Raw genomic sequence first — 26,711 nt, 5'->3', positions numbered from 1 at the left:
TCTCTCCTTGCCATTCTCTGGAACTCTGCATTCAGATGCTTATATCTTTCCTTTTCTCCTTTGCTTTTCACTTCTCTTCTTTTCACAGCTATTTGTAAGGCCTCCTCAGACAGCCATTTTGCTTTTTCGCATTTCTTTTCCATGGGGATGGTCTTGATCCCTGTCTCCTGTACAGTGTCACGAACCTCCGTCCATAGTTCATCAGGCACTCTGTCTATCAGATCTAGACCCTTAAATCTATTTCTCTCTTCCACCGTATAATCATAAGGGATTTGATTTAGGTCATACCTGAATGATCTAGTGGTTTTCCCCACTTTCTTCAATTTAAGTCTGATTTTGGCAATAAGGAGTTCATGATCTGAGCCACAGTCAGCTCCCAGTCTTGTTTTTGCTGACTGTATAGAGCTTCTCCATCTTTGATTGCAAAGAATATAATCAATCTGATTTCAGTGTTGACCATCTGGTGATGTCCATGTGTAGAGTCTTCTCTTGTGTTGTTGGAAGAGGGTGTTTGTTATGACCAGTGTATTTTCCTGGCAAAACTCTATTAGCCTTTGCCCTGCTTCATTCTGTACTCCAAGGGCAAATTTGCCTGTTACTCCAGGTGTTTCTTGACTTCCTACTTTTGCATTCCAGTCCCCTATAATGAAAAGGACATCTTTTTTGAGTGTTAGTTCTAAAAGGTCTTATAGGTCTTCATGGAACCATTCAACTTCAGCTTCTTCAGCATTACTGGTCGGAGCATAGACTTGGATTACCGTGATATCGAATGGTTTGCCTTGGAAACAAACAGAGATCATTCTGTCGTTTTTTAGATTGCATCTAAGTACTGCATTTTGGACTCTTTTGTTGACTATGGTGGCTACTCTATACTCTAAGGGGCTTCCCTGGTGGCTCAGAGGTTAAAGCGTCTGCCTCCAATGCAGGAGACCTGAGTTTGATCCCTGGGTCGGGAAGATCCCCTGGAGAAGGAAATAATAACCCACTCCAGTATTCTTGCCTGGAGAATCCCATGGATGGAGAAGCCTGGTAGGCTACAGTCCATGGGGTCACAAAGAGTCGGACACGACTCAACGGCTTCACTATCACTATACTCTAAGGGATTCCTGCCCACAGTAGTAGATATGATGGTCATCTGAGTTAAATTCACCCATTGCAGTCCATCTTAGTTCGCTGATTCCTAGAATGTCAGTGTTCGCTCTTGCCATCTCCTGTTTGACCACTTCCAATTTGCCTTGACTCACCTTATATTCTTACCTACAAATAATGGGTTGCCTCACTGTTTTGTATTTAGCAGCAGCCCCTAGTTCCTTGATAGGGCTTCTCTGGTGGCTCAGACAGTAAAGAATCTGCCTGCAATGCAGGAGACCCGGGTTCGATCCCTGGGTTGGGAAGATCCCCTGGAGAAGGGAGTGGCAACCCACTCCAGTATCTATCCTGGAAAATCTCATGGACAGAGGAGCTTGGTGGGCTAGCCCATGGGACCACAAAGAGCTGTACACGATTAAGCAACTAACATTTTCTGCTTCCCTCTTTTCTTGGATTCCTATCTCAGTAAAGGATGCTTAGCCTCCCTTTGACATAAGAGACCAAGTAGTCTCTTCCTATGTAAGGGAGAGTTTCTCAAACAGAATGAAAAGCTTCTTACAAAACCTTGATACCAGTGGATGGAGGGGAGCCCTTTATGTTCAAAAAGGCATATTACTGGCATATTATAGAAACAGACTGAGAGATCTGGAGAAGTGCAGAAGCAAAGAGAACTCACAAATGGCCATTTGTTCCCATTCTCACCACTCAATTTCTTTTTCTACTTGTAAAAGAAAGATAATCTTTCTGACTTGGAATTTCTTTTACTAAATGCCTTTAGCCTTTACTGTTAAGAAGATATGAATTAGTATGTGTGATCCCTCTGCAATTTTCTAGTTGAAATTGTCATGATCTAAGAGTTCTTCATAAAAATGTCCATACAGATATATATGAAAGACCTACTAATGAACCCTTTTTTCTATGACTATTTCCTCAAGGGACTTATCAGACATGTCTATTATTTTCATTTCTCAGTCATAAACAGCATGACTCTGAACTTCTGTAAGTTTCAGCCTCCATGTCTCCACCCTTCATGTTAATATAGGAACCCCATTGCTCTGGACTGGAATTAAATCGGTACACAACTATTTTTGGTATTAGATGGCTTAGTTAAACAGTTTCACCTCAGCCATTTTGCAGGGTGGATTTAAAACAGCTTGGGCGTCGTATACATATTCTTTTTCTGAGCTCCATATTTCCTGTAGTTTGCTCGTGTAGACATTTTCGGCTGTTTTTCTCTTATATATGTTAATGATTTGGAGCCGGTAGCAGCTCGATGGAAGGAAAAATATGCTCCTTTTTTTTCTGAGAGAAGCTAAGAAGAGTTGCTGTCACCCTGATTTCCTTACGTGTTAAAGAATGAAGTTCTGTTCATTGTTCATGGAATCTGGTGATGCTGTCGTGAAGAGCGTCTGTACCACAGTGGTTAGGGGTGAGGAAGTGGAGGAGCTGCATCCAGCTGCACCCCTGCCCTCCAGCACCCAGCCCTGGTGGGCCAGGAGGTGTGGCTGCAGTGAGGAGAGGAGCACACAGCAGGAGGGCTGAGGAAGTGGGGCTCCCTCCTGCCCAGCACCGCTCAGACACACGTGGTACCTTCAGACTCACACCTGTCCTGTCCTTGTCTCTTTTCAGGAGCAGCCTACTGCCAATTCATGGACATGCTCTTCCCAGGCTGCATTAGTTTGAAGAAGGTAAAATTTCAGGCGAAGTTGGAGCATGAATACATTCACAATTTTAAGCTTCTGCAAGCATCGTTCAAGCGAATGAATGTTGATAAGGTAGGAGACAGATTTGTACCTCCGTAAAAGGCATCATCTTTGCTTAACCTTCTTTTTGTGCAGAAATCCAAAAACATTTCAAGGGGCTATATCTTGATATCAGTAGGCTGAGTTCTGTATGTACAACATAAAGCACAACCCTCACTTCTCATACCTGATTGAGGTTTTTATCTAAGATTTCTAAACTTGTAGCCATTCAGCTAAAAATTCTAACAGAAATCATGAATGCTAAAATGTTCTTATTCTGTATTAGCAATGCAGGTGAGAAATTTTCATGTTTGCCAGATGCCACTGTGGCTGTTCGTATGTTTTGTTTCTTTAAAGAAATCATGAAATCCCGAACAAATGGCATGGCTTTGAATCGTAATACCATGACTTGAGCAAGTTATTTAAATTCTTTGAGTATACCCATCTGTAAAATGGGATTGGCATCCCGGTCCCTGTGGTTATGAAGTTAAAGTGAGGGACTACCTGTCCCGAGAGTCCCGTGTATGTACTCAGATTCTCACTCATTGTCCATAAAATGTTCTTTTACCTGCTTTGAACTTTAAAATTTTGTCCTGGCGTGATACAAATGAAGTTAAGCTGGAGTCCTTTTTCCTCCCATAAGGACTATTGCTGAAGCCCATTCAGTTCATATATGTACTAAATTCATAGTCTTTATTTAGGATATAGCTCTTGGAGGGAATAAGTTGGAAAGAAATGAATTTTAAATAAGGAAAAAAAGAAAAGCAAGGGAGAAATGGAAAACTTTTCTTTGCATAGTAATAAATAGTCTATGAAAATAAAAAAATTAAATATTGGGTTATAAGAGGTTAAAAGAAAACAGAAAAGTTTGCTGAACTGTATATATTTTTAATTTAATGCAGTTAGTGTCTTCAAAGCATATAATTAAAGCATTCTTATCAAAATATTAAGAAAATTTTGGCTTCTCATTATTTGTATTGCAGAACATATAATCTCTTACACATTTCAACCTCTTGAATCATTTTCAAGTTTATGACCTTTGCTGTGGTTAATTTGCATCTTGGCTCCTTGTGTATTTATTCAAAACTAAAGCGTAGAGTGTACCTAGAACTATCACAACCTTGTTAATCGACTATAATCCAGTATAAAATAGCAAGTTAAATAAAGAGTTGTGCAGGGTCTCCTTCCTCATTAGCATCATTTCTCTGTACATTTCTGTACTATATCTGGGTACGTGTTTCTAGATCGAATAGAAAAGAGACGCCCATTCGTGGGTTTATTGACAGAACTTGCCATGTAACAAAATTGCGGCTTCATATCCGTAGAAGTGTTCACACAGAGAGCGGGTTAGCCGTTGGTAAGAATGTTGAAGATTAAAAAGAAAAGAATATTGGAGATAAAATTCTGGTGCTGTCACTGGAGGGACAGTGACCTTGATGACCTTCATTGGCCTCTCCAGCTTAATATGCTGCGATTCTACCCAAAGGTCCTGGTGTGGAGACAGGGTCCCTGTCCGTGTTGTTCTAGCCTGTGACGGCACAGGAGAAGTACCTGTACAGATATTTGCTTGTCACCTCTGATTTTGGACTTATGACCTCGGGACTTTAATTTTGATAGGAAATGCAAAATTAAGTCAACAGAACTAAGTACCTGCTTTGACTGGCTAATGCAGCAGCAGCATCTAAAACTGTTGATATGTGTTCCATGTTTGACAGAAAGCAGAATACGGTAGCATGTTAATGAAAGGCCCTTGTGCTCCAACAAGGCGCTTTCTAAAATAATCACAGTATTAGCATAAACAAAAGTTACAAAATATTTATAAATAGTACAATGTTTCTTTTTAATAGTACAATATTTATTTTTAATAGAAAATATTTCTAAATAGTACCATGAAAAGACCTCTGAAGGTAATACCGATTGGCTTTTTAGGTTACCAATAGGAAAGTACTCCATGAAAAGCTATCTTCGTCTCAGAAATTGACATAAATGCTGAGTGTCTCCTCCTCCAGGAGAAGACTCCCCTCCCTTCTGTGACTTCTGTGACTTCAGTCCCTTCTGTGACTCCCCTCACCTGAATCCATTTCTCTTTTCCTCTGCACCCCCATCCACCCATGGCACATTAACTGTGCTCCTGTGTAGCCCGTGAATTACTGTGCCCTGTATTGTGGTTAGTTGCTTTTATTTTATGCTTGTGTCTCTACATTGTAAATAAGTTCCATGAAAGCTCATTTTGTTTCAGAAGAACCATTAGATTAGTGTGTGTTTTCATTGACTTGAGTTCCTATTCATTGGTACTCTCTAACAGTTACAGTTTAAGAGCTTATTCCAACACAACTGGACCAGGTGTTATAAAGAAATAAGGAAAACCCATCGAGCTGTGTGTGTTGGAACAACACAACATCCCAGACGCAGATGTTCATAAGGGGAGATGCTCTGGCAATAAACATTCTATGAAGAGGCTCCGCCCTTCTTGACAGCTTGGGGTATTCCTTATTTTGGAAGGTTTATTCAGATGTGTTAAATATTCCAGGCAAATTAGCTGCAACCTTTTAATTTTCCTTATGGTTTGTTCAGATGTATTAAACATCCCAGGAGAATCAGCTACACCATTTTAATTTTTCTTTAGTATAATGAAGAATTCTATGGATTTGGGAATACCGCTGGCTAAGACACTAGGGCAGAGGCCAGGAGGCATGAATTGCAGACACAGGGAAATAGTTCTGTTTCGGGAGCTGTTCAGTTGTGTTAAATACAAACCAGCCTGGGGGTTGTGACTCACCCGGTGCTTTTATACTGCAGGTAATTCCCGTGGAGAAGCTGGTGAAAGGGCGTTTCCAGGACAACCTGGATTTTATCCAGTGGTTTAAGAAGTTCTACGATGCTAACTACGATGGGAAGGAGTATGACCCCGTAGAGGCACGACAAGGGCAAGACGCAATCCCTCCTCCCGACCCGGGCGAACAGATCTTCAACCTGCCCAAGAAGTCCCACCATGCCAACTCCCCCACAGCAGGTACTGGAGCAGTGTCGTTCTGGAGTCACTTTCGTGTTGGGAAATGCCTCCGGCCCCCCCGTGCTATCCTGTGTTTGCTTGGTTCTTCCCAGTAGTCAGTATTTTCACACCTCTGGATGATGTTTATTGTTATCTGTTTGACCACATTTATCTTCCTAGTAATAAGTCTAACAATCAGGATTTAAACTATTAAAAAGGCAGAACAGTTCACTGGGTGTCACTGAAGCTGTACAACTTCAGGGATAGATTGCATTTTCCTTTTTCGTTTTTTGAGAAATTTCAAGTAATGTGATTAGATTTCAACATATTTTTATTGTTTAATTGCAGCCAGTAGATCTAGAATATGAACTTGTTAATACTTTTAAATATGGATCATATTCTGTAATCCTTCAGAGGAAATTCATGAAAAATCCATCCTGTCTCCTGTGTGGGCAGTGCCAGTTTTTATGGGACCACGTTCAGCAAGACCTCACTTAGCCAACTTTGTCCAAAAGTAAAGTCACTAATGATAAATACCTGGAACTTTAAAAAATGTTTTAACTTTTCTAGAGAAAAATCTTTGCAAGATATGTTACAAACATTCTTTCCTAAAAAAAATCAGACTTTACCAAGCAGAATGTGTTCCTGTTAAATGAGGGTCATTATTATAAACACCAGCTGTGGTACTGGACAGTTAAACAATGAAATCCTCAGAAACCATGTGTTTCCATTTGAAAACCAGCATTTACACTTGTTAATTCAGTAACCTTCATATTATCAGAATACACATTCCTTATTTATGCCCAATCTCTAATCAGAATGATTAAAAATGGTTATAATAAGACTTCCCAGATGGCCCAGTGGTAAAGAATCTGCCTGCCAATTCAGGAGACACAGGTTCAACCCCTGGGTCGGGAAGATCTCTTAGAGAAGAAAACGGCAACCCGCTTTCTTGCCTGGAAAATATTCTTGCCTGGAAAATCCCATGGACAGAGGAACCTGGCGGGCTGTAGTCCATGACGTCACAAAGATTTTGACACAACTTAACTGAGCACGCGTGCGTGCAGTAGTAAACAATGAGTACAGGTATCTGGAACTCAAGGAAGTGTCAGCTAGAGATAAACATTTGGTGAGTCTCCCACATCCAGGTAATTGAGGCTGGAAGTTAGTCCTGAGTAAGAAAGGGGGAGTGCCCGAGGAACTTGAACATTTAATGTTTGGGTAGCAAAGGAGGGACTCACCTGGGAGCAGGGAAGATGCCAGAAAGATGGAAAGAAATGAGGGAATAATGTGTCAGGGGAGCAGAACAGTTATCAGTGTCTAAACCTGTTGAGGAGTCCAGTACACTGAGGACTGGGAGGGTCCGTTGGATGTTTCAACTTGGGGGTCTCTTAGTGGAGTGATGGGTCCAGGAATGGGTTAAAGGAATTGGAGGAAGGAAACTCAGACAGCATAAAAATCCCAACTTTGAAGCCATAGAATTAAATAAGCTTAAAAAAAAAAAAAGACAAGAGACTTCCCTGGTGGTCCAGTGGTTAAGAATCCACCTGCCAGGGCAGGAGACATGGATTCAATCCCTAGTCCAGGAAGATCCCACATGCCTCCAAGCACCTAAGCCTGTGCTCCACAGCTAGAGCCCATGTGCCCAGAGCCTGGCTCTGCAGCAAGAGAATAGTGAAAGTGAAATCGCTCAGTCGTGTCCGACTCTTTTCGACCCCATGGACTGTAGGCTGTAGCCTATCACGCTCCTCCATCCATGGGATTTTCCAGGCAAGAATACTGGAGTGGGTTGCCATTTCCTTCTCCAGAGGATCTTCCTGACCCAGGGATCAAAGCCGGGTCTCCCGCATTGTAGGCAGACGCTTTACCGTCTGAGCGCGCAATGGGAAACCCGAGCATCACAACGAAGAGTAACCCTTGCTCACCGCACCAGCAAAGACCCAACGCAGCTGTAAATAAATAAACAAAGCACAGATCTTTGGGAACACATACACTTAAGGGCAAGAAGAAAACCCTTGCTAAACTGAGAAAAGGAGGAACATTGGGGGGAAAAACAGCTCAGTAGCAGAGTAGGACGTTTCTAGCAAGAGGGTCCAGCAGAAGCACCAAGTATTAATTGTGGAGAGCTCAAGTAGGATGAAGCCTGGAAACAGGCGGAGGAAATCTGGCTCCTGGGAGGTGAGTAATTGTCCTTGAGCAAAACTGATCTGTTGAAATGCTGAATCCATCCACCTCGATGGCACTGGCTTAACAAGGGTGTTACACACAGCTGTGAAAGTGATGTGGGGGAGGAGATTCTGCCTTCACCGAAAGGTCAGGAAAAAGGTGGAGGAAAATAAAAACATTTTGATGGTATGTTTCCCCATTTTGATGGGGAAGAGCTGACAGATGCTTTAGAAAGTTAGACTTGGGGGGAACAATGGTATTGTCCTGGATTTGATTTTGTTTGCTTTTCGGACAAGACACTAGGAGCCGGTTTGTAAGATGGGAGAAAGATTCTCTGAGAAGGACTGTAGCAGGACTCAAGAGGGGAAACTGGTGGAGCGTGACCCTGAGGCTGCAGGGAGAAAAATGGGGTCAGGGCCATCAAAAGAGGTTTGGAGAGGAAAGGGAATGTGTTTTCCTTTTGGGGGGACAGAGGTGCTGGAAGAGGTTGGGTAAAAATGAAGCCACAGGGAAACTGGGAAACCAAAACGTACGGCGGTTTAAATTGGCCTTCAGCTTTGATCAGAGGCTGTCACTCTTCTTGGACCAGAATCGAGAAGGGGAGTGCTGTGCCTCCTCCGGAGCCGGGGCGATACAGGCAGGTGGGGGTGGGGGGACAAGGAGGTGTGAAAACCAAGATTGGCTGGTAGCGCTGGCCTCCGGCTCTTTTTCTGTAACTGCTAATGATGTCCCAGTTCATCTTGAATCGCAGCTGCCACTTTTTCAAGTTTTCAGCAGTAGACCTGGACAGGCCTCAAAACATTTTTCTTCTGCGACCATAACGTGTCCTTAAACTGGCACCAACCGCCCCCCCGCTCCCCCCCCCCACACACACACACAAAAGAACTGTCCTTGTGCTGCCTTGGCCTTGCTTTCCAGGATCTCCCTCATCTGTCTTTCACAAAAGCCACAGAGAACCTTGTGCCATTTTGATAGAAAGAATGTCCATGAGCCTGGAAGAGAAATAATACTGTTTCCAGAGCTTAACTTCTCAGGTAACAAAGCTCGGGAAACAAATGATGAATTTGGTTTCTCGTGTTCGGGAAGGCAGTATTCCTCAGGCTTGTGCTCCTGATGCCTTGACCGCGTTTACCTCACTGGTCCTAATCAAAGACAAAGGATATTTCCAGGAGTCAGACCAGCCGTCCCCTTTTCTATGAACCATGTCCTGACTCTTGGACACGGTAGGGTAGTAAAACTACACTGAAAAAATGATAGCTCAGGTATGCGTCACATGTATACATCACCATGACAGGTAGAATACGGTTTTAAAAGCTATCATAGGAGAAAGACTCCTATAAATACAGTGAGAGTGCATTTTTTTCCCTTAGGGGTCATGTATCCAACTCTTGGTAAAGCAGCCAAGAAAATGTAAGCCAGAATATTCTAAAAGTCAGAATAGGTATAGAATCTGCACTATCAAATTCATATACTTCAGAAAGAGTTCCTAGAATACTTATCCAGAGCCTATTTGCTCTTTCTTTTACATTTATTTGATTTTTGTTTTTTTTTAATTGACATACAAGACTATATTAGTTTCAGGTGTATAATATAGAGACATTTTGTCATTTGTATACATTGCAAAGTGATCACTACAGTGATTCTAATTACCATCTGAACCGTACAAAGTTAATACAATATTCATGACTATATTCCTTATGCTGTGTTTTATAACCTCATGCCTTATTTACTTTATGACTGGAAATGTGTGTTTCTTGATCCACTTTATTTGCTCTTTCTTAATTTGGATAGAATTATAACAAACATGGGGGTATCGTTTCTCAGCATGTACCTAAGTAGGGCAGGGGGTACAGTGATAGCTATAGAAAGTATGAGTATCAGTAAAAGAAAAGACAGAAAAACCCCAAATGTTATCAGTGGTCCAGCAGCCTGAGATATTTATTGCTGAATCACAGAGTGCCATGTGTCTGTCGTCCTCAGGATCCACACAATACCAGCCCTCAGAGTTCCCTTCTAATTCTTAAGATTTAATTTTCTCTTGATAATCATCTCTCCCATAAACTGTTTTACAATCTCTAAACTGGCCTCTCTGCCTCTTCTAAAACCATTCAAAGCCATCCTCGCACGCAAGTCTGATTTTGTCCATTCAAAATGTAAGACAAGCCCTGGTGGCCTAGTGGTTGGGATTCTGGGCTTTGAATACCATGGCCCGTGTTCAGTCCCTGGTCAGAGAGCTGAGATCCCACAAGCTGTGGTGCATGGCCAGAAAGAAAAAAAAAAAGTGAAGACAAATTAAACTGCTTGATGAGGTGAGGGCCCCCAGCTGTCTGGGAAGTTCACCTACGTACATCAGTTATTTCAGAGTGATGCCAGGTTAGTAACACTCAGAAGTCATTTGCGTCCACCTCTAAGCCTTGGTCATTTCTTAATTATCTGCATTAGTGAAAACAAGCAACGTCTGGTATAATTGAAAATAGGAGATGGTCTTTTTTTTTTTTTTTTCACTTTGGCTTTGAAATATTTAGTCCATTTTGCAGTGGCTTTATCTCACTCTACTTCAGTAAGCTAATATTAAAGCTAACGTGCAGGTCCTGGCTATCATACATGAAGAGTAGTATGCGGGAGCCAGTGTGCCTTGTGGCAAAGAGGCCATGTTAGAATTGGGAAAAGTGATCATGGGATGGATTGTCCACATTGATAATTAAGAAAGGACTGTCTACATGGGAAGAAAAAAATTGTGTTTTTACATCATACAGAGTACTTATACAGCCACGCACCATAGGTGATTTGCTTGTGTACAAAATAAATGCACTATAGATGCTCGATGCGTTCTGTCTCTGTGAGAATGTGCCAGATTTTTTGCCATTTCAGTACAGACAACAGGATATTCTGTGGATTCAGAGAAGCTATAGAGCTTGTTGATGTGTGTGTGTGTGGGTGACTTAGCTGGGCTGTAGAAAGCTTCAGCATGGCACAGGCTTTTGCTAAGGATGAATGGCTGCCTGGCAAAGTCTTATTCTATCTCCATCCTGAGAAATTGCATCTTGAATTGCTTTTGATCTACCAACTAGGAACATGTATTAAAATGCACATTTTCATAATGACAGATATCTGTTAAGTACATATATCATCGTGAGTCATGTTTATAAATTTATTGCTGCCAGCCATATCTGCAACTTGAGATATCTGTCAGGGGGATCAGTTCTTATGTCTGAGCACTTACTAAACTTAAAAGGAAATTTGAAGTTGTGGTTCCTATAGCAACCACAGCTTAGACATGTTGCAAATCCACATATATTAATGTACTTAAATCAAACTCCCATATACAAATATAGTGTGGTGGATTTAGAGTTGCTATGGAAATTGATTCTGAGCTTTCTCTTTTCCTTAGGGACTTTAGCATTCCGGCCTCAAAATAAGATTAAACAGAAATACTAGAAAATGATTTCAAAAAGGAAGCAACCTAAGACATAGAATAGAATAAAGCATTTGAATGATCATAATTAAATTCCTAAATGGAGATTTAAATAAATCCAAACAGCATTTTTCAGAAACTGTATTGAGTATATGAATACTCTCACTCTCAATTATCTTTAATTTGGGGTTTTTGAAGGCCGTTGATACAACCTTGACAAAGTGATTGTGTTTATTTACCAGTGTTTGCATATTTTTTGAGTACCTGTAATCTAAGTAAGCATCACCGATCACCACTGGGTAAAAAAGAGTTGCTTTTACTTTCCCACAAAGTTTAATTTGTTTTATGTCTTTTAGGAGGAACAGTGAAATGTAGCAGTTTACAGTGGTTTTTTAAAATCCTTGTTCTGATCTTGATTTTCTGGGCCAGAATGTGGTCTGTCTTGGTCATTGTCACTTGAAAAAAATATGCATTCTGCAGTTGTTGGTTGCATGGTGTTTTAGAAATATCAATATCAAGGTAGTAGACGGTGTTATTCAGATCATCTATGTTTTTACTGCTTTTTCTTTTTAGTAGTTATCAAGTTCTAACAGTTGCTGCAGAGAGCATTAACATTAATTATGGAATTATCGATGTGTCCTTTTAATTCTGGGCTTCCCAGGTGGCTCAGTGGTAAAGAATTCAGCTACCAACGCAGGAGACGCAGGTTCAATCCCTGGATTGGAAGATCCCCTGAAAGAGGAAATGGAAAGCTACTCCAGTGTTCTTGCCTGGGAAATCCCATAGACAGAGGAGCCTGGAGGGCTATAGCCCATAGGTTCACAGTCAGACACAACTTAGCTACTAAACAGCAGCAGCTCTTTAATTCTAGTAATTTTTGTTTCCTGTGTTTAGGTTCATAGAAATTTCTGATTGTTGAGTCATCCTGATGAATTGACCTTTCTATTTTATGAGGTGCCCCTCTTTAGCTTTGGTAAAAGGTATCTCTGTCTTAGAGTCTATTTTATCTGATATTAATGGAGCCACTCCAACTTTCTTATGCTTACTGTTTGCATGGTGTATCTTTCTTCATATAGGGAAATTTCCACCTGTCTTTGGCTTGATATTTAAAGTATGTTTCTTATAAGCAGCAGGTAATTGGGTCTTGCATTTTCTATTCATTCTGGTAGTCTGTGGACATTGGAGTGTCCAGTTCATTGTTAATTTACTTATTGATTTGGCTAGAGTTAGAGCTACCATATTATCATTTGTTTTCTGCTTGTCCCCTCTGTTTTTTTATATTTCTCTTTCTCTGTTGTCTTCTGAAGTAAAAAAAAATTTTTTAATATTTCACCTTATTTTATCTATTGCCTTTTTAACAGTATCTCTTTGCATTAATTTTTTTTTCAGCAGTTGCTTTAAGGATTACCATACATATTATATTCTTGCCTTTTCACAGTGTGCTTTATACCATTTCATGTAAAATGGAACCCTGATGACCTTTCCCTCCAGTGTTCTTTGCTTTGCCTATCATACGTATTATACTATAAACATATATACATTATAAATGCCACAAGACAATGTTATAACTTTTGTTTTAAATCAGTGCTGTATTATATGGTGGCTTTTGAGCACTTGCAGTGTGCTTACTCCGCATTGAAATGTGCTGTATGTATAAAATGCATGCTGAATTTAGAAGACTTGATATGGGAAAAATATAAAACTAGCTTAATAATTTTTATATTTATTACATGTAGAAATGATAATTTGCATATATTGTATATATTTGACATGTATAAAAAATTTCAAGATTTTTTTAATGTGGCTACTAGAAGCAGTTTATTTACATGGCTCCTATTATATTTCTATTAGGCAGTGCTGCTTTAAATAGTCATATGAATTTTAAAGACATTAAGAGAAAAATTTATTTTTCATATTTTTACTATTTCCAGTGTTCTTCATTCATTCCTGAGCATCTGAGTTCCTTACTAATTTCATTTCTCTTCAGACCCAATAACTTTAAAAGAGAAAAAGAAGTTATCTCTTGTAAAGCAGGTGCAATGACAGCAGATTCTTTTCGTTTTCCTTTTTCTGTGAATGCCTTTATTTCACCCTCATTCTTGAAGGATATTTCCTAGATAAAGAATTCAAACGGCTCTTGTATTCTTCCCTGTCTCCCGTTAGGGCTTCCTCGGTGGCTCAGTAGGAATCTGCCTGCAATGCAGGAGATGTGGGTTCAGTCCCTGGGTGGGGAAGACCCCCTGGAGCAGGAAATGGCAGCCCACTCCAGTAGTCTTGCCTGGAGAATCCCATGGACAGAGGAGCCTGGAAGGTTTTGGTTTATTGGGTCGCAAAGAGTCGGACACGACTGTAGTGACTGCGCACGCTCTCCCATTAAAGATGTCTTTCCACTTTCTGTGGCCAGAAATGCGTGCTCACACTAATCACCTTCCCTTGTAGTGGATAGGCTGTTTTCTCTGGATGCAGTTAAGATTTCTTTCTCTGTGGGTTTCAGTAGTGTGACTGTGATGTGCCTGATTTAATCAAAGTTCTCTTTTGAATTTATCTTATTTTGGAGTTCATTAAACTTTTTAAGTCTCCAAGTGAATGTCTTTTACCATATTGGGGAGATTTTCAGCATTTTTTTTAAGTATTTTTTCAGCTTCATTCTCTGTAACCTATATTTCTGGAACTTCATTTTTCCATATATTAGAGCTTTAGATATTATCCCTCAGGTCCCTGAGGCTCTGTTCGTTTTTCCCAGTATTCTCTCTATTCTTTAGATGGTTTCTATTAATGTATCTTCAGGTTGACCCTCTTCTTTCTCTGTCATCTCCATTTACTGCTGAGCATTTTTTATATTTCAACTATTTCTTTCAGTTTTAATTTTTTTTTAATTTCCCTGTTGAGAGTGCCTATCTTTCATTTATTATAAGCATACTTTACTTGATGGAAATGGTCATGATGGCTGCTTTAAAGTTCTTGTCTGCTATATCCACCATTTCTTGACTCTTCATATGGTGAGTAATTTTGGATTGTATCCTAGACATTGTGATGTTATGTCATGGAGACTCTGCATTTTGTTTTATTGCTCTGGTGAGCGTTGATGTTTCTTATTTAACAGGCTTTAGTTCAAGAGTCCAAGTAAAAAGTACTCAAGAAGCTAAATTCCACTCAGGAGTTCTAACCTTGACCTCAGGGCTGTACCTTTATACAAGACCTTTGTCCTTATTATTGCCACGATGTAAGGCTTCGTTTACCTTTTGAGAAATTCCACTCTTTAAATACAAATGTTGGTCTCAACCCCAAAGTCATCATTCACTCCAAGAAATGCATGTTTTTCATATCTTCTCTTTAGACTAAAACAGCCCATGATGACGTTTACTCCCGAGAACCGCATTAGGATGAGCACAGGCAGCGTCACCTTTCTTGTCCCTTCGTAGTCTCTCCCTCAAAAGGAGTCGTGCTTGTTTATTCTTACAACTTATCTGCCTGGTACTGCTGTCCCGCAGTCCCCAGTCACTAACCACATACTCTGTTAGCCACATACCTACTTCAAGGATCATATTTTAATGTTAAAACATCATGCAATATCAACTCATAACAAGGAAGAAATGCATTTTTCTTACCAGTCTCATAATTAGCAAGACTCCTTTTTAAATGGGTGTTCAATGGCACCCCACTCCAGTACTCTTGCCTGGAAAATCCCATGGACGGAGGAGCCTGGTAGGCTGCAGTCCACGGGGTCGCTAAGGGTCGGACACGACTGAGCGACTTCTTTCACTTTTCACTTTCATGCATTGGAGAAGGAAATGGCAACCCACTCCAGTATTCTTGCCTGGAGTATCCCAGGGACGGCAGAGCCTGGTGGGTTGCAGTCCATGGGGTTGCTGAGAGTTGGACGCGACTGAACCGACTTCACTTCACTTTAGCACTTCTCCTTATCATATGAACAATGTATCTTTCACTCAATCCCTGCCCTCCATCAGCGTGGCACGCCCTTGGCCTGTTTGTACTGAGGAATCATCCCCTAAGATGCACACCAATGGCTGCTCCTTTACCTACATTTAGGCCTGGAGAAAATGGGGGGGAGGGGTGTGGATTATAGTGGTCCAATAACCTAGATTCTTAGAGGACATTCCCTACTCCTTGGAAGGAGAGTGGGGGTAATGGTGGCTTTGCTCCTCCAGTTACACATCTGTCATATGTGAAATATATAAGCTAGATGTCAGGATACTTTTCTCCTCAAAGTATAGTTAAAACTGTGTTCCTCTATCTGTAACCATCATAAAACCACAGTGTAAAATATGAGCAGCACTCTGCCCTGCAGGATACTGAATATCTGCGAGTTTGGAATATCGGGCACAAAGGGAAACCAAGAGTTGTGAAGAATTGAGGAGCCTCAGAGAAGACTCTGCTGGCAGTGTCTGTGGAAGAGGCCGGAGCTTCTTCCTGGGAAGAGACCAGAGCTTCTTCCTGGGAAGAGACGTGCGTCTTCCATTTCTATCCTAATGTGTTTGTTTCAGGAGACAGCACCTTTGACACCTTTGACCTACTAATTCAGTTTATAAGTTTTAATTATTTTGGCTTCTTAGAATCAAAGTGTATCACAGGTTGAGGTTTTTGAAATTTACTATGCATTTTTAATGGAAGTTAAGGAAAGGGAAAACGTGTAAAATTCTGTTGTGGTTCGGTCACTAAGTCTGACTCTTTGTGACCCCATGGACTGCAGCGCACCAGGCTTCCCTGTCCTTCTCTATCTCTCGGAGTTTGCTCAAATTGAGGTCCATTGAGTCAGACACGATGTCTAACCATCCCACCCTCTGCCTCCCCCTCCTCCTCTTGCCTTCAATCTTTCCCCGCATCAGAGTGTTTCCCAATGAATTGGCTCTTCGCATCAGATATAGAGGGAGTAAGTACTGAATACATACTGAATGCCCGCTATTGTTCTAAACATTTAACCTGTTTGAGCTCAGTTGAGCTTCACAGCAGTCCTAAATGGTAGACAGTCCCCATCCCACCCCTATTTTAGAGTCGAAGAAACGGAGGCACAGAGATGTTCAATAACTTGTCAGCGTCACACACTGGAAACTGGGAGCCCTGTGGTTCCAGAGTCTAGTGCTCTTTTAACTACTGTGTTGTTATATTGCCTCTCAAATATCCTTCTCTGATGGCTCAGATGGTAAAGGATCTGCCTGCAGTGTAGGAGACCAGCGTTCAGTCCTTGGGTTGGGAAGATCCCCTGGAGGAGGGAATGGCTGCCCCATTCAGTCCTTGGGTTGGGAAGATCCCCTGGAGGAGGGAATGGCTGCCCCGTTCAGTCCTTGGGTTGGGAAGATCCCCTGGAGAAGGGAATGGCTGCCCACGCCAGTATTCTTAGTGGCTTCCCAGGTGGCGCTAGTGGTAAAGAACCCGCCTGACAAAGTCAGAGACGTAAGAGATGCGAGTTCGATCCCTGGGTCAGGAAGATCCCCTGGAGGAGGGCATGGCAACCCAATCCAATATTCTTGCCTGGAGAATCCCATGGATAGAGGAGCTTGGCAGGCTATGGTCCATGGGATCACAAAGAGTTGGACATGACTGAAGTGACCTAGCACATGCGCACTCAAATATCACAGATATGGTCTTGTCTTATGTTCTTCTCTTCTTCCCACACGAACTGAACTGCAGTAAAATTTCACAAACCAAATTGAAATTGCATAGTTAGTGAAGGAAATAAAAGGCCCTCCAGTGTTGTAAAGGCTTGAAACAGAGCACATGCCGTTCTATTTGAATGGCGTTTATGTTTTTAAACAGCTATAATTTTTAGAAGTTCAAAAACATTCGCATTTATCCTTGGAATAGGCTCTGGGGTGAGAGTCACTATATTTTATATATGTTTGTAAATGCAGGAAACAAACATTCAGCTACTTGTTCCAGGCCTCCTATCAACTCAAAAGCAGAAATGTGTATAAAGTCCAGAAAATCGAGCCCTAGGTTCATGGGAATACTAATCTCTGATTTCTTAATCCTTCAATTCAGATCATTCTCTGAGTAAATGATCTGGGTCATTTCAAAGTGAAGAGTAAGCCCCTTGGACAAAACCAGCACGAATTTCAGCACGCCACACTCTGTGCCCTTACATGGGACTTGGCAGGAGGAGGTGAGGGCCTCCACCGTTGCCCTGTCTTCATCCGGGAAGCAGATCATCCTGGCTCTCTTCTTTTTTCGGCTGTGCAACACGGCATGTGGGATCTTAGTTCCCCGACCAGGAATCAAACCCATGCCCCCTGCAGTGGAGGCGCAGAGTCTTAACCACTGGACCACCAGGGAGGTCTGTCCTGGCCCCATTTTAAACAGTACTGGGTCCTTTCATCACCAGCATTGGGTCATTCTTACACAGCTGCTCCCTGCATGCGTTTCCATGATGGATCATCCCTTTTCTCTCCTCAGGTATAATAACTTGGCGCTTTGCTGCTTAGCCTCACAGGAAAGCTTGTCAAACCTCAAAAGGCAGTGACTTAGCATTTATTTGTTTCCATGAGCAGACTATCACGAGTCACCAGTGAGCCTATTTTTCTTCTTCACTGGTGCCTTTCTTTGTCCTTTGGTATGGTGGGCGGGAACTGAAGACAGTTTTGACCTGAAGAATTCTCTTGATCCCCCTGGAATTGGGTGAACCAAACTGTCAACCAGTTCTGTCTTGTTCAATCATTGTTTCCACGTTGCTTGACACATAGAAGGTTCTCACGTAGTATTTGTTGAATTGATTTAAACTGAATCACTCCAGTGTCCCTGTGGATCAAGGAGAATGCAACATTTACGCCAGCACGAGGCTGTTTGGACGTCTTCGCCAATCGTCTCCATCACTTGAGGAGCCCCTGACGCCGTAGCTCAGAAAATGGCATAGTGCACTACACAGGAGCTCAGAAAATAGTTCTTAAACAACAGTTTCTTTTTGTTGGCTTCCTTGCCCTTTTGTGAAAGCTTTACTTGAATTCTTATTTAGTCTTTCAACAGCTATTTAAGGCACTGTGAGAGGTTCTGGAAATAGACAGGGAATCAGGAAGTTACAGCCTATGAGGAAGTCTGGCACTAAATAGACAACAGCGTTAAAGTGAGGTAAGTGCAGTGAGGGTGTGTTAGGAAGAAGACCACGTGAGCTGACCTAGCATACTCTAGGAAAGCTTCTTGGACGACATGAGGTTTGACTAAGACTTAGCGAATGAGTAGGAGTTAGCCAGGTGAAGGGTATGGAAAAGAGCCTTGCAAACAGAATAGAATGTTGCAGTCAAAAGAGAGCATGCTCAGACTTCCCTGTTGGCTCAGTGGTTAAGAATCCGCCTGCTAGTGCAGGGGACGTGAGTTCGATCCCTGGTCCAGGAAGATCCCTCAGGCTGCAGGGCAGCTAAAGCCCCTGTGCCACAACTACTGAGCCTGTGCACCCTAGAGCTTCCCAGCAAGAGAAGCCACTGCAGTGAGAAGCTGGAGCACTGCACCTAGAGAGTAGCCCACGCTCATTGCAACTAGAGAAAGCCCACGGACAGCCAGTACCAAAGACACAGCACAGCCAAAAATAAATAATAATTTTTTTAAAGAAAGAACATGCAGTATTCAGTAAAGTGCATGTCGTTCCATATAGACATTGAGATGTGAGGCTGGCTGCACAGGTGAGCCAGGGCCCTTGTATCATGTGTGAAGAGGCAGTATTCATGTCCTGTTGCTGCAGAACTACTACCAACTTAGCAGCCTAAAACTACTCATGTAGTGTGTCACAGCCTCTAAAGTCCAGGCACAGCTTCGTCTTGTTCTCTGCCTTCGGTTCTCACCAGGCTGCAATCCAGGCATCTGCTGGGGTGTGGTCTAATCATAGGCTCGACCGGGGAAAACTCCCTTGTGTTGTTGGCAGCTTCCCTGAGGCTGCAGGACTGAGGCTTCAGTTCCTTGCTGGCAGCTACTCCTAGTTCCCATAGGCTACCTGCGATTCCTTACCCCATGGGCTTCTCCAACATGGGTGCTTGCGGTAGAGGTCGACTTCTTCAAGGCCAGGAGGGCGAGTCTCTAGTGTGCCTGCCAGTCGGAGAGAGAATCCTATAGGATTCCATGTGATGGGAGTGACATTCCATCACCTTTCCCATATTCTGTTGGTTGGAAGCAAGCCACAGGTCCCACCCGTGCTCTCGGAGAGAGTGGGTACCCCAGGAGGTGAAGAACACAGTGGGGCAGTCGCCTGAAGTTCTGTAGTCACAGATGTTTACAATTTGTTATGAGGATTCTGGGGAGTCATTGAAAGGTTTTAAGTACAACAGCCAAGAAGCTGGTGCAGCCAACCATGTAGGAGAGGAGGGTGGCCTGAACAGAAGTCACAGGCATGTGGGTTATAGAGACTTTAAGGAGGTTTAATCAACAAAACTTGATGGTAATATGATATGAGACGTAAAGGACAGGGGAAGCCAAGGATAAATGATGCACAGGTTTCTGGCTTGGTCATTGGGTGGTAAAAGCAGAAAACTGGTTGTTGTCATTGTTCATTCACGTCCAACTCTTTGCGACCCCATGGACCGCAGCCTGCCAGGCTTCCCTGTCCTTCACTGTCCTTAGGAGTTTGCTCAAACTCATGTCCATCGAGTCAGTGATGTCATCCAACCATCTCATCCTCTGTCACCGCCTTCTCCTCTTGCCCTCAATCTTTCCCAACATCAGGGTCTTTTCCAATGAGTTGGCTCTTCACATCAGGTGGCCAAAGTAATGAAGCTTCAGCTTCAGCCCTTCCGATGAAAATTCAGGCTTGATTTCCTTTAGGATTAACCTGGAGTGGGAGTCAACTGGAATGGAGGAGAGTAGGTGATTAGAGTGGGGCTCAGCTCTGGTTCTCACCTCCCGGAGCTCCTGCAGCTCTGTGGCTTCAGCCTGTTTCTGTCTTTGCAAGAGAGGCCCAGTAAGATAGTGTTAATGGAGCACAGGGAACTTAACCACCATCATCAAGACAACCTGAAACGCTTGGTCTTGTCAGTGGAGCCAGTAGGTCTCTGACTGAACATCATAAAGGATGAACATAAGTAGTTGTGTTCCCCAGAATGGCCATCTTAGTCTCTAAGCTTCTGGCTTAAATGATGGCTGTATGCCAGGAGTGCATGTGACACTGATGTTGTCATGGTGATGCCCGTGTGTCTCTACTCTCAGTGGGCTGACTGGGGTTGCTGGGCTCGTTCAGCCACCAGTGTTCCTTATTGCTGCAGTAAACAAGCAAGGGAGTGTTCCCCTCAATTATAATCGGAATGCTGGTGCATGTTATTTTCACAGGGGTAAGGGAGCTTCTCTACTTCTAGAGAGAAATTGCTTTGAGAACAATTTCAAAACAAGAATTTGAACTTGTTAGAATAAGATAGTAATTGTTTGACACCTTATGCGTTGCAAAGCACACTGAATTCTCTACCAGGATGTGAGGGATATGAAAAGTCAGCTTATCAAAAGAAATACATACCATGCTCAAATAACTACGTAAAGTCAGAATCTTTACTATGTAAGCCGTTTCAAGAAAAGGCGTTCCTGCATTTCCACCCCCCAGCTCTGAAAATTTCTCCGAAACCAGAGTGACTCAAGCATAGCCTGGAAAACACTGGAGAATCACATGATGGCTAAAAATAAGTACATCCTCTCCAGCAGGGACAGTAACCAGGGCAGAAGTAACTCGGTTTGTGAATGCTCACACTGGCTGGACATGCCCGGCTGAGTCAGGCCACTCGCCCCTCTCGGTGACCGCTGGTCGGGAAGGCCTCGGGCACTGGGGCTCGGGCCCGGGCTGTCGGCATTGTCCCCTGGCATGTTCTCCCAGGGCAGAGCTGGTTAGCACACTGTGGGATGGCTCCAAGCAGCGGGCCGGGAAGGACCCTGGCTGACTCATGGTTCTTGTCACCACCGCCTCATCCTTCTGCCCTCCCCTTGGAGCCAGTAGCAGATGCTGTTGATCCCAGAAGACCTTCTAGTTGTTAATGATGAAGGCGGGAGGAGAAGGGGACGACAGAGGATGGGATGGTTGGATGGCATCACTGACTCAATGGGCATGCGTTTGAGTAAACTCTGGGAGTTGGTGATGGACAGGGAAGCCTGGTGTGCTGCAGTCCATGGGGTCGCAAAGAGTTGGACACGACTGAGCGACTGAACTGAACAACGCAAAACCTAAGTTGAGATCAATGGCCAGATGTTTGGTGCTTTGGGATGTATCATAGGGTTTTCTAAACTGTCACGTTGTGAACGCTTTCCCAAAGCCACACTCATCTTGGGCACTCACCACTCACACCAGGGGTGGCCGCAGTAGCTGCCCAGCTGGCCTCTGCACCCTCAGCCCCGCTAGTCTGTTGTCCACCTGGCAGGCGGAGAGAGCCGCCTGCAACCCACGTCACGCCCAGGACCCTGCCATGGCTGCCGGTCTCCCTCAGAACAAAAGCCGGCCTCCTGCCAGTAACCTCTGAGGTCCGAGGCGGCCGCCCTCCAGTCCCTCTCGAGCTCCCTCCTCCTGCAGCATCCCCAACTCCCTCCGTTCCTGATGAGGCTGGGTCTTTCCTCCGCCTGGAATGTTCCTGGCTGTCTGGAAGGCTAACTTCGCCTGTCTCGGGTCTTTGCTCAGCTTGCTCTTTCCCACTGGGGCTTTGAAGAAGTCAGAGTGACTCCTGCAAGTGGCATGTCCCTTCCAGGGATCCTGGAAGTTGGAACCAAGGGGCTGTTCCAAACACGTCGGCTTTGGTGAGGAGGGAGGCTTTGAGCCCGAGTGAGCCCCCTCTGCCCCCATGCATGCCCAGGGTGGATCCCACCTCGTGGCATCCCTACTGGGCTGCCACCCAGGGGGGCTGAGGTTGTGACCCCTGTCCTTCTGGAAGGATTCAGGGAGGTCCTCTGGGTCTGAGCAAGGGCTTGAGACTGGAGGGGACTACACGATGGATAATCCTGAACTTCAAGCCTTCTCTGAAGTTTCTGTTCAGAACTGCCACACTCCCAGCCCCACCCGGCACTCCCTACTCTTGCCTGGCCCTGCCTCTGCCATGGCGTTTACTTTGTGGTTTATCATGTCACTTACTAATTTATTAACATTATTGTCTGTTATCAAATTCCCCCCATTAGAACGTGAATTCCACACAGACCGGCATCTTTGTGTTTCATTCCCTGTTTTATCCCAAGTGCCTGTAGCTTGCCAGATACGTAGTCAGGGTTCAGTAAATATTTGTGACAGGAATGCATGAATCGGGGTGATTTCAGAAGGAGCACAGAGACTTGGGCTCTGGTCTACTGATTCTCAAGACAGAGTACAGAATGGGGAAACCTAGGCCTGGGAGCCCACTGGTGGGTTATGGGTTAAACCCGTTTTCATAAAGATTTCCTTTAGATAAAATGAGTCTCATTTCCTTATCATGTCAGCAGTTTAGTTTTTATCTTGCTGGCATCTAGAAGTGGGAAGCCTGTGTGCTTTCTCGTCATTAGTTGAATCAGGCCTCATTTGCTGAGTAATAATAATAACAGGGTGTGCTGATTTACTGCGTGCCAGGCTCCTGGGTAGGAACTTTCCACAGCTTAACCCAGGTACTCTCCCCAGCTCTGGGAAGGACGGACTGCTAATGACTGTGTAGGACAGAAAGAAGTCCAGGTGGCAGCAAAAGTCCTGCCAGTGAGCTGGCAGCAGGGCCAGGGCTATTCTGAAGGCTGTAGGGCCCCCGTCCCTGCTCCTCACCACCACCTCCCTGGGCAAGGGGAACGACACGGTGTTCCTAGCAGGTCTTCCTTCTGCAGGACTGACATGGTTCAAGCTCAGCTCTGTGGAACCCCGCCCCAAGCTGCTTAGAGGTGGAGCCACCCAGCTTTCAGAAGCCGACACCAAAGTGGCCAAAAGGAAAAGCCCAGTTTTGCCACTGGATGCCCTGGTGGGACAGAAGCCAGTGAGGCCTCTGAACTACTCACTGGAGAGTAAAAGAACCAACCTGTCAATGATCTCGTGAATCAGGGCACCCCAGAACCCTTATTAAGGTTCCATTTGGACAAAACATTGGCCACTGAGGTGCTTTTTTTTTTTTCCCACCCTCAGGGCCGAGCAGATTACAGAACATACAAAGTGGAGGTGTAGAGGCATTTTCGAAGGAAAGTGTTAGATCTTGTGTTTGCGACGGTCAGGGTTGCACGGGAGCTTGTCGTTCTGCAGTGTGACAGCTCTGGTGTCATTTTAGTGCCCTGGGAGATCCTCTTCCTGTGGGAATTCTCTCTTTTCAATCAGTCCCACCCCATACCATCTCCCCCAGCAGTGGCCCAATTATTTATTTTAGCCAGGTTCATTAAACAATAACACCTGTTTGCCAAAGTTAACGGGTGATAAGGAAGTGATGTCAGGTTCATCCACAAACGATTAATCAGTGTAGGTTCGAGATAGCTTAGGTCATGTTTGAGTTGTTCTGTGGGGTTTGGGTTTTTATTGTGGCATATTTGACATATAACATTTTATTAGTTTCACATGTACAGCGTTAATGACTCAATGTTTGTGTATATTGTGAAATGTACATATTGTGAAATGTAGCCTAGCTAACAGCCATCACTGCACAGAGTTACAAGTTGTTTTCCTCTTGTGATGAGAACTTTTCAGTTTGATTCCCTTCTCATTTTTCAAATATGCAGTACAGTATTATTAACTGTAGTATTAATAACTGTAGTTAATGCTGTACATTACATCCCGGGGACTTATTTATTTTATAACTGGAAGCTTGTACCTTTTGACTCCCTGCACCCATTGCATCCCCACCCCTCCTCCATGGGCTTTTTAATTAAGGAAGCGGATGTGTGTGTGTGTGTGTGTTGGGCGGTGCTCACAAAGTAGGGAAGAAGTTGGGGACAACCAGGAGAGTGGTTGCTTCCTGAATGACTGTGTGTTTCTTTACTGTCTCTGTGGTTCTTGTCAACAGTATTAACGTCATATTTTTAGCTCCTCTGTTTAGGATTTTGGTAGAAAGAATATGGCAGATTATGTGAGAAGAATTTCTAAATTCCACCAGAGCCCCAGCCACAGAGAATAAAAGCCAAGTATAAAGAAGGATAAAGTGCTTTTATTTGCTTCTTAGTTATGAATTCATTGGGCCTCATAGGCCTAAAATGGTGGAACATTTTTCTGTAAACGTTAAGCAAGCTACTAATTACTGACATTTAGACACAGCAATGCTCTGGCTTCACTAAGACAGTGAATCAGGCCACTCTTTGTTTTTTACAACTATGGTTTAAAATGTCTTAGAATCATATTTATACCCCCAACTCCTGAAGGCATTAATTAAGATACAACTGCTCAAAGACTAGCATTGTAAATCATGTCCCTATCCAGTGGGTCAAATCAGAGAATTACAGGGACTTGTACAGAATTTATGTCTAGTTTCCTCCACTTCTGAAACTCCTTTTTACTTTGAAGGGGGGAAGTTAGGGAGAGAGAGAAAAACTTGAGGGAAAAATGATTCTTGTAAGACGGGGCTACCGCTCATTATATTTTCAGGACATCGTCAAATGCAGCCTCACTATCAAAAAAAATTGAAATGTCTGATAGCTGCAAGAAAAAAAAATCTGCATCTGTGTTCTTGCCGAAGTAGCTGTACTCTCTTTAAAAGCTATTATGTAAATGTTTTCCGCGTGAGCATCACTGAGCAGAGAGGCACAGGAAGGTACAGAAGCGAAGTCAGCAGTGGGCTTGGGGGCATTTGAGGAAGCATGAAGGCAGCATTGGAGAACCCCTGTGTCTCAAGCCATGATTGGATGCCATCAAGGACATCCTTGGGTCGCTTCACAAAAACGGAATATGAAGGTTAGCTTACATAAAAGTACTGTATCAGTGTTAAGTTTAATATTAGTGATAGCAGTACAGTTTTCTGGTAGCATCCTTATTGCAGCCCAGGAAAAGAATATCTGTCACCCCACAAGCTGGGTACACCCCCAGAAGACGATAGAAGGTAGCAAGACTTTAAACAAAAACCTCGTTCTTAACTGTCTAATGAGTACGATACAACACCGGATATCGTCTACTACTATTCTAAAAAGGTAACCCATGAAAGCATTAGACACCGCGAACACAAGGTTGGGTTTTCATCTTTATAAACTTTAGCATTTTAGCCTTTGCTGTCTGTTGGTGTGTGTTGATCACGTGGTAGCCATGAGGGGTCAGTATGTCCATATCAGATTGCAGCCTGTGAGGATTTAAAGAGCTCAGTTTACATTCTTTTGAAAATGAGCTTTAATTGTGTGGTTTTCTAAAAAAACTTTTAACCTCTGAAGATACTAAGATCTTCCCGACGTCCTTCCCGTTCTTTCATGTCTTTGCCTTTACTGACTGGAAGGTAGAAAATGTACAGTCAACTGGTGTATCCTCATCCATCAGACGTTTATTTCTATTATCAGTTTCTTTCCAAACAACTTAAATCAGATTTCAAAACCCCTCTAATTTTAAATTTCCAGTATTAATTACTTAATTGAGCTTTTCACATTTTTCGAATTTGTTTTCCCTTCTTTGCTTTGTCCTGCCTGTGGAGGCAGAATCTTTGCTCCCATCCCCAGTGTAGCGCGTATAGCGCGTGGGGCGTGGACCGAGCCCCTCTTCTCCACTGTCCTCTCCCCGCCCAGCAGCAGGGGGATGCCAAGGCTGACTCTCACTGCCATTGTCTTTCTCATCTCAGAGACCTCCAGGCTGCATGCATGGTGCCAGTTTATAGGATCTGTGAATCACAGCTGGCACTTGAGTGCTAAGACCTGTGAACCACAGTCGAGTTGGACTCTGTCAGCAGCAAGGGATGTGTTTCCTCAGGAAGAAGCTGGAACTGGGACAGCGCCAGTGACGGCAGCCGCTCTGGCCTCTGCCGTGAGCTGCCCGCATCTCCCATGACCCCATTTCCTTCCCAGCCTGCTCCCTCTGCTTATTTTTAGTTTTTCTTCCCTGATAACTTGGTCTTCCATGGGGCTCTGGCTTACCCTGACGTCTTCTACTTTAATTTCTTATCAGACACTTCAGGGTTTTTTTTGCAAGCTGCATTTGGTGATGTCCCGAAAATATATCCTTGCTGGGAGATCCCATGGACAGAGGAGCCTGGCCGGCTACAGTCTAATAGGGTTGCAAAGAGTCAGACACGACTGAGCAACTAAGCATGCAAGCACACACAACCTTGTTTTACAAGCAACCGGCTTCTATTCCTTTCATGCTTTTCTTTTAAAATTTACATGAGACTGGGTAAGGTGGAGTAGAAGAACGTGTGTCCGATGGATCTCACTCAGCTCCTGCAACCAGCCCCATCCCAGGTGCTGACCTGCTGAGGGACACCTGCCTGGCAGGGGAAGGGTGGGGGTG

At 43.6% G+C, this 26,711-nt stretch overlaps 1 protein-coding gene across 5 annotated transcripts in view; it reads left to right on the top strand.

Annotated features, from left to right (window-relative positions):
- Positions 1-26,711, top strand: part of MAPRE2 (microtubule associated protein RP/EB family member 2) — a 187,387-nt gene that overhangs the window by 137,237 nt on the left and 23,439 nt on the right. For all 5 annotated transcript variants that reach the window (XM_019986572.2, XM_070778752.1, XM_070778751.1 and 2 more), the window contains 2 exons: positions 2,719-2,864; positions 5,631-5,844. In XM_019986572.2, the coding sequence (XP_019842131.2) occupies positions 2,719-2,864; positions 5,631-5,844 (360 nt within the window). The remainder of the gene's footprint in view (positions 1-2,718; positions 2,865-5,630; positions 5,845-26,711) is intronic.

Source organism: Bos indicus, chromosome 24, assembly GCF_029378745.1.
Source record: "Bos indicus isolate NIAB-ARS_2022 breed Sahiwal x Tharparkar chromosome 24, NIAB-ARS_B.indTharparkar_mat_pri_1.0, whole genome shotgun sequence".
Classification (NCBI taxonomy): Eukaryota; Metazoa; Chordata; class Mammalia; order Artiodactyla; family Bovidae; genus Bos; species Bos indicus.
This window is presented reverse-complemented; position numbering and strand designations above follow the sequence as displayed.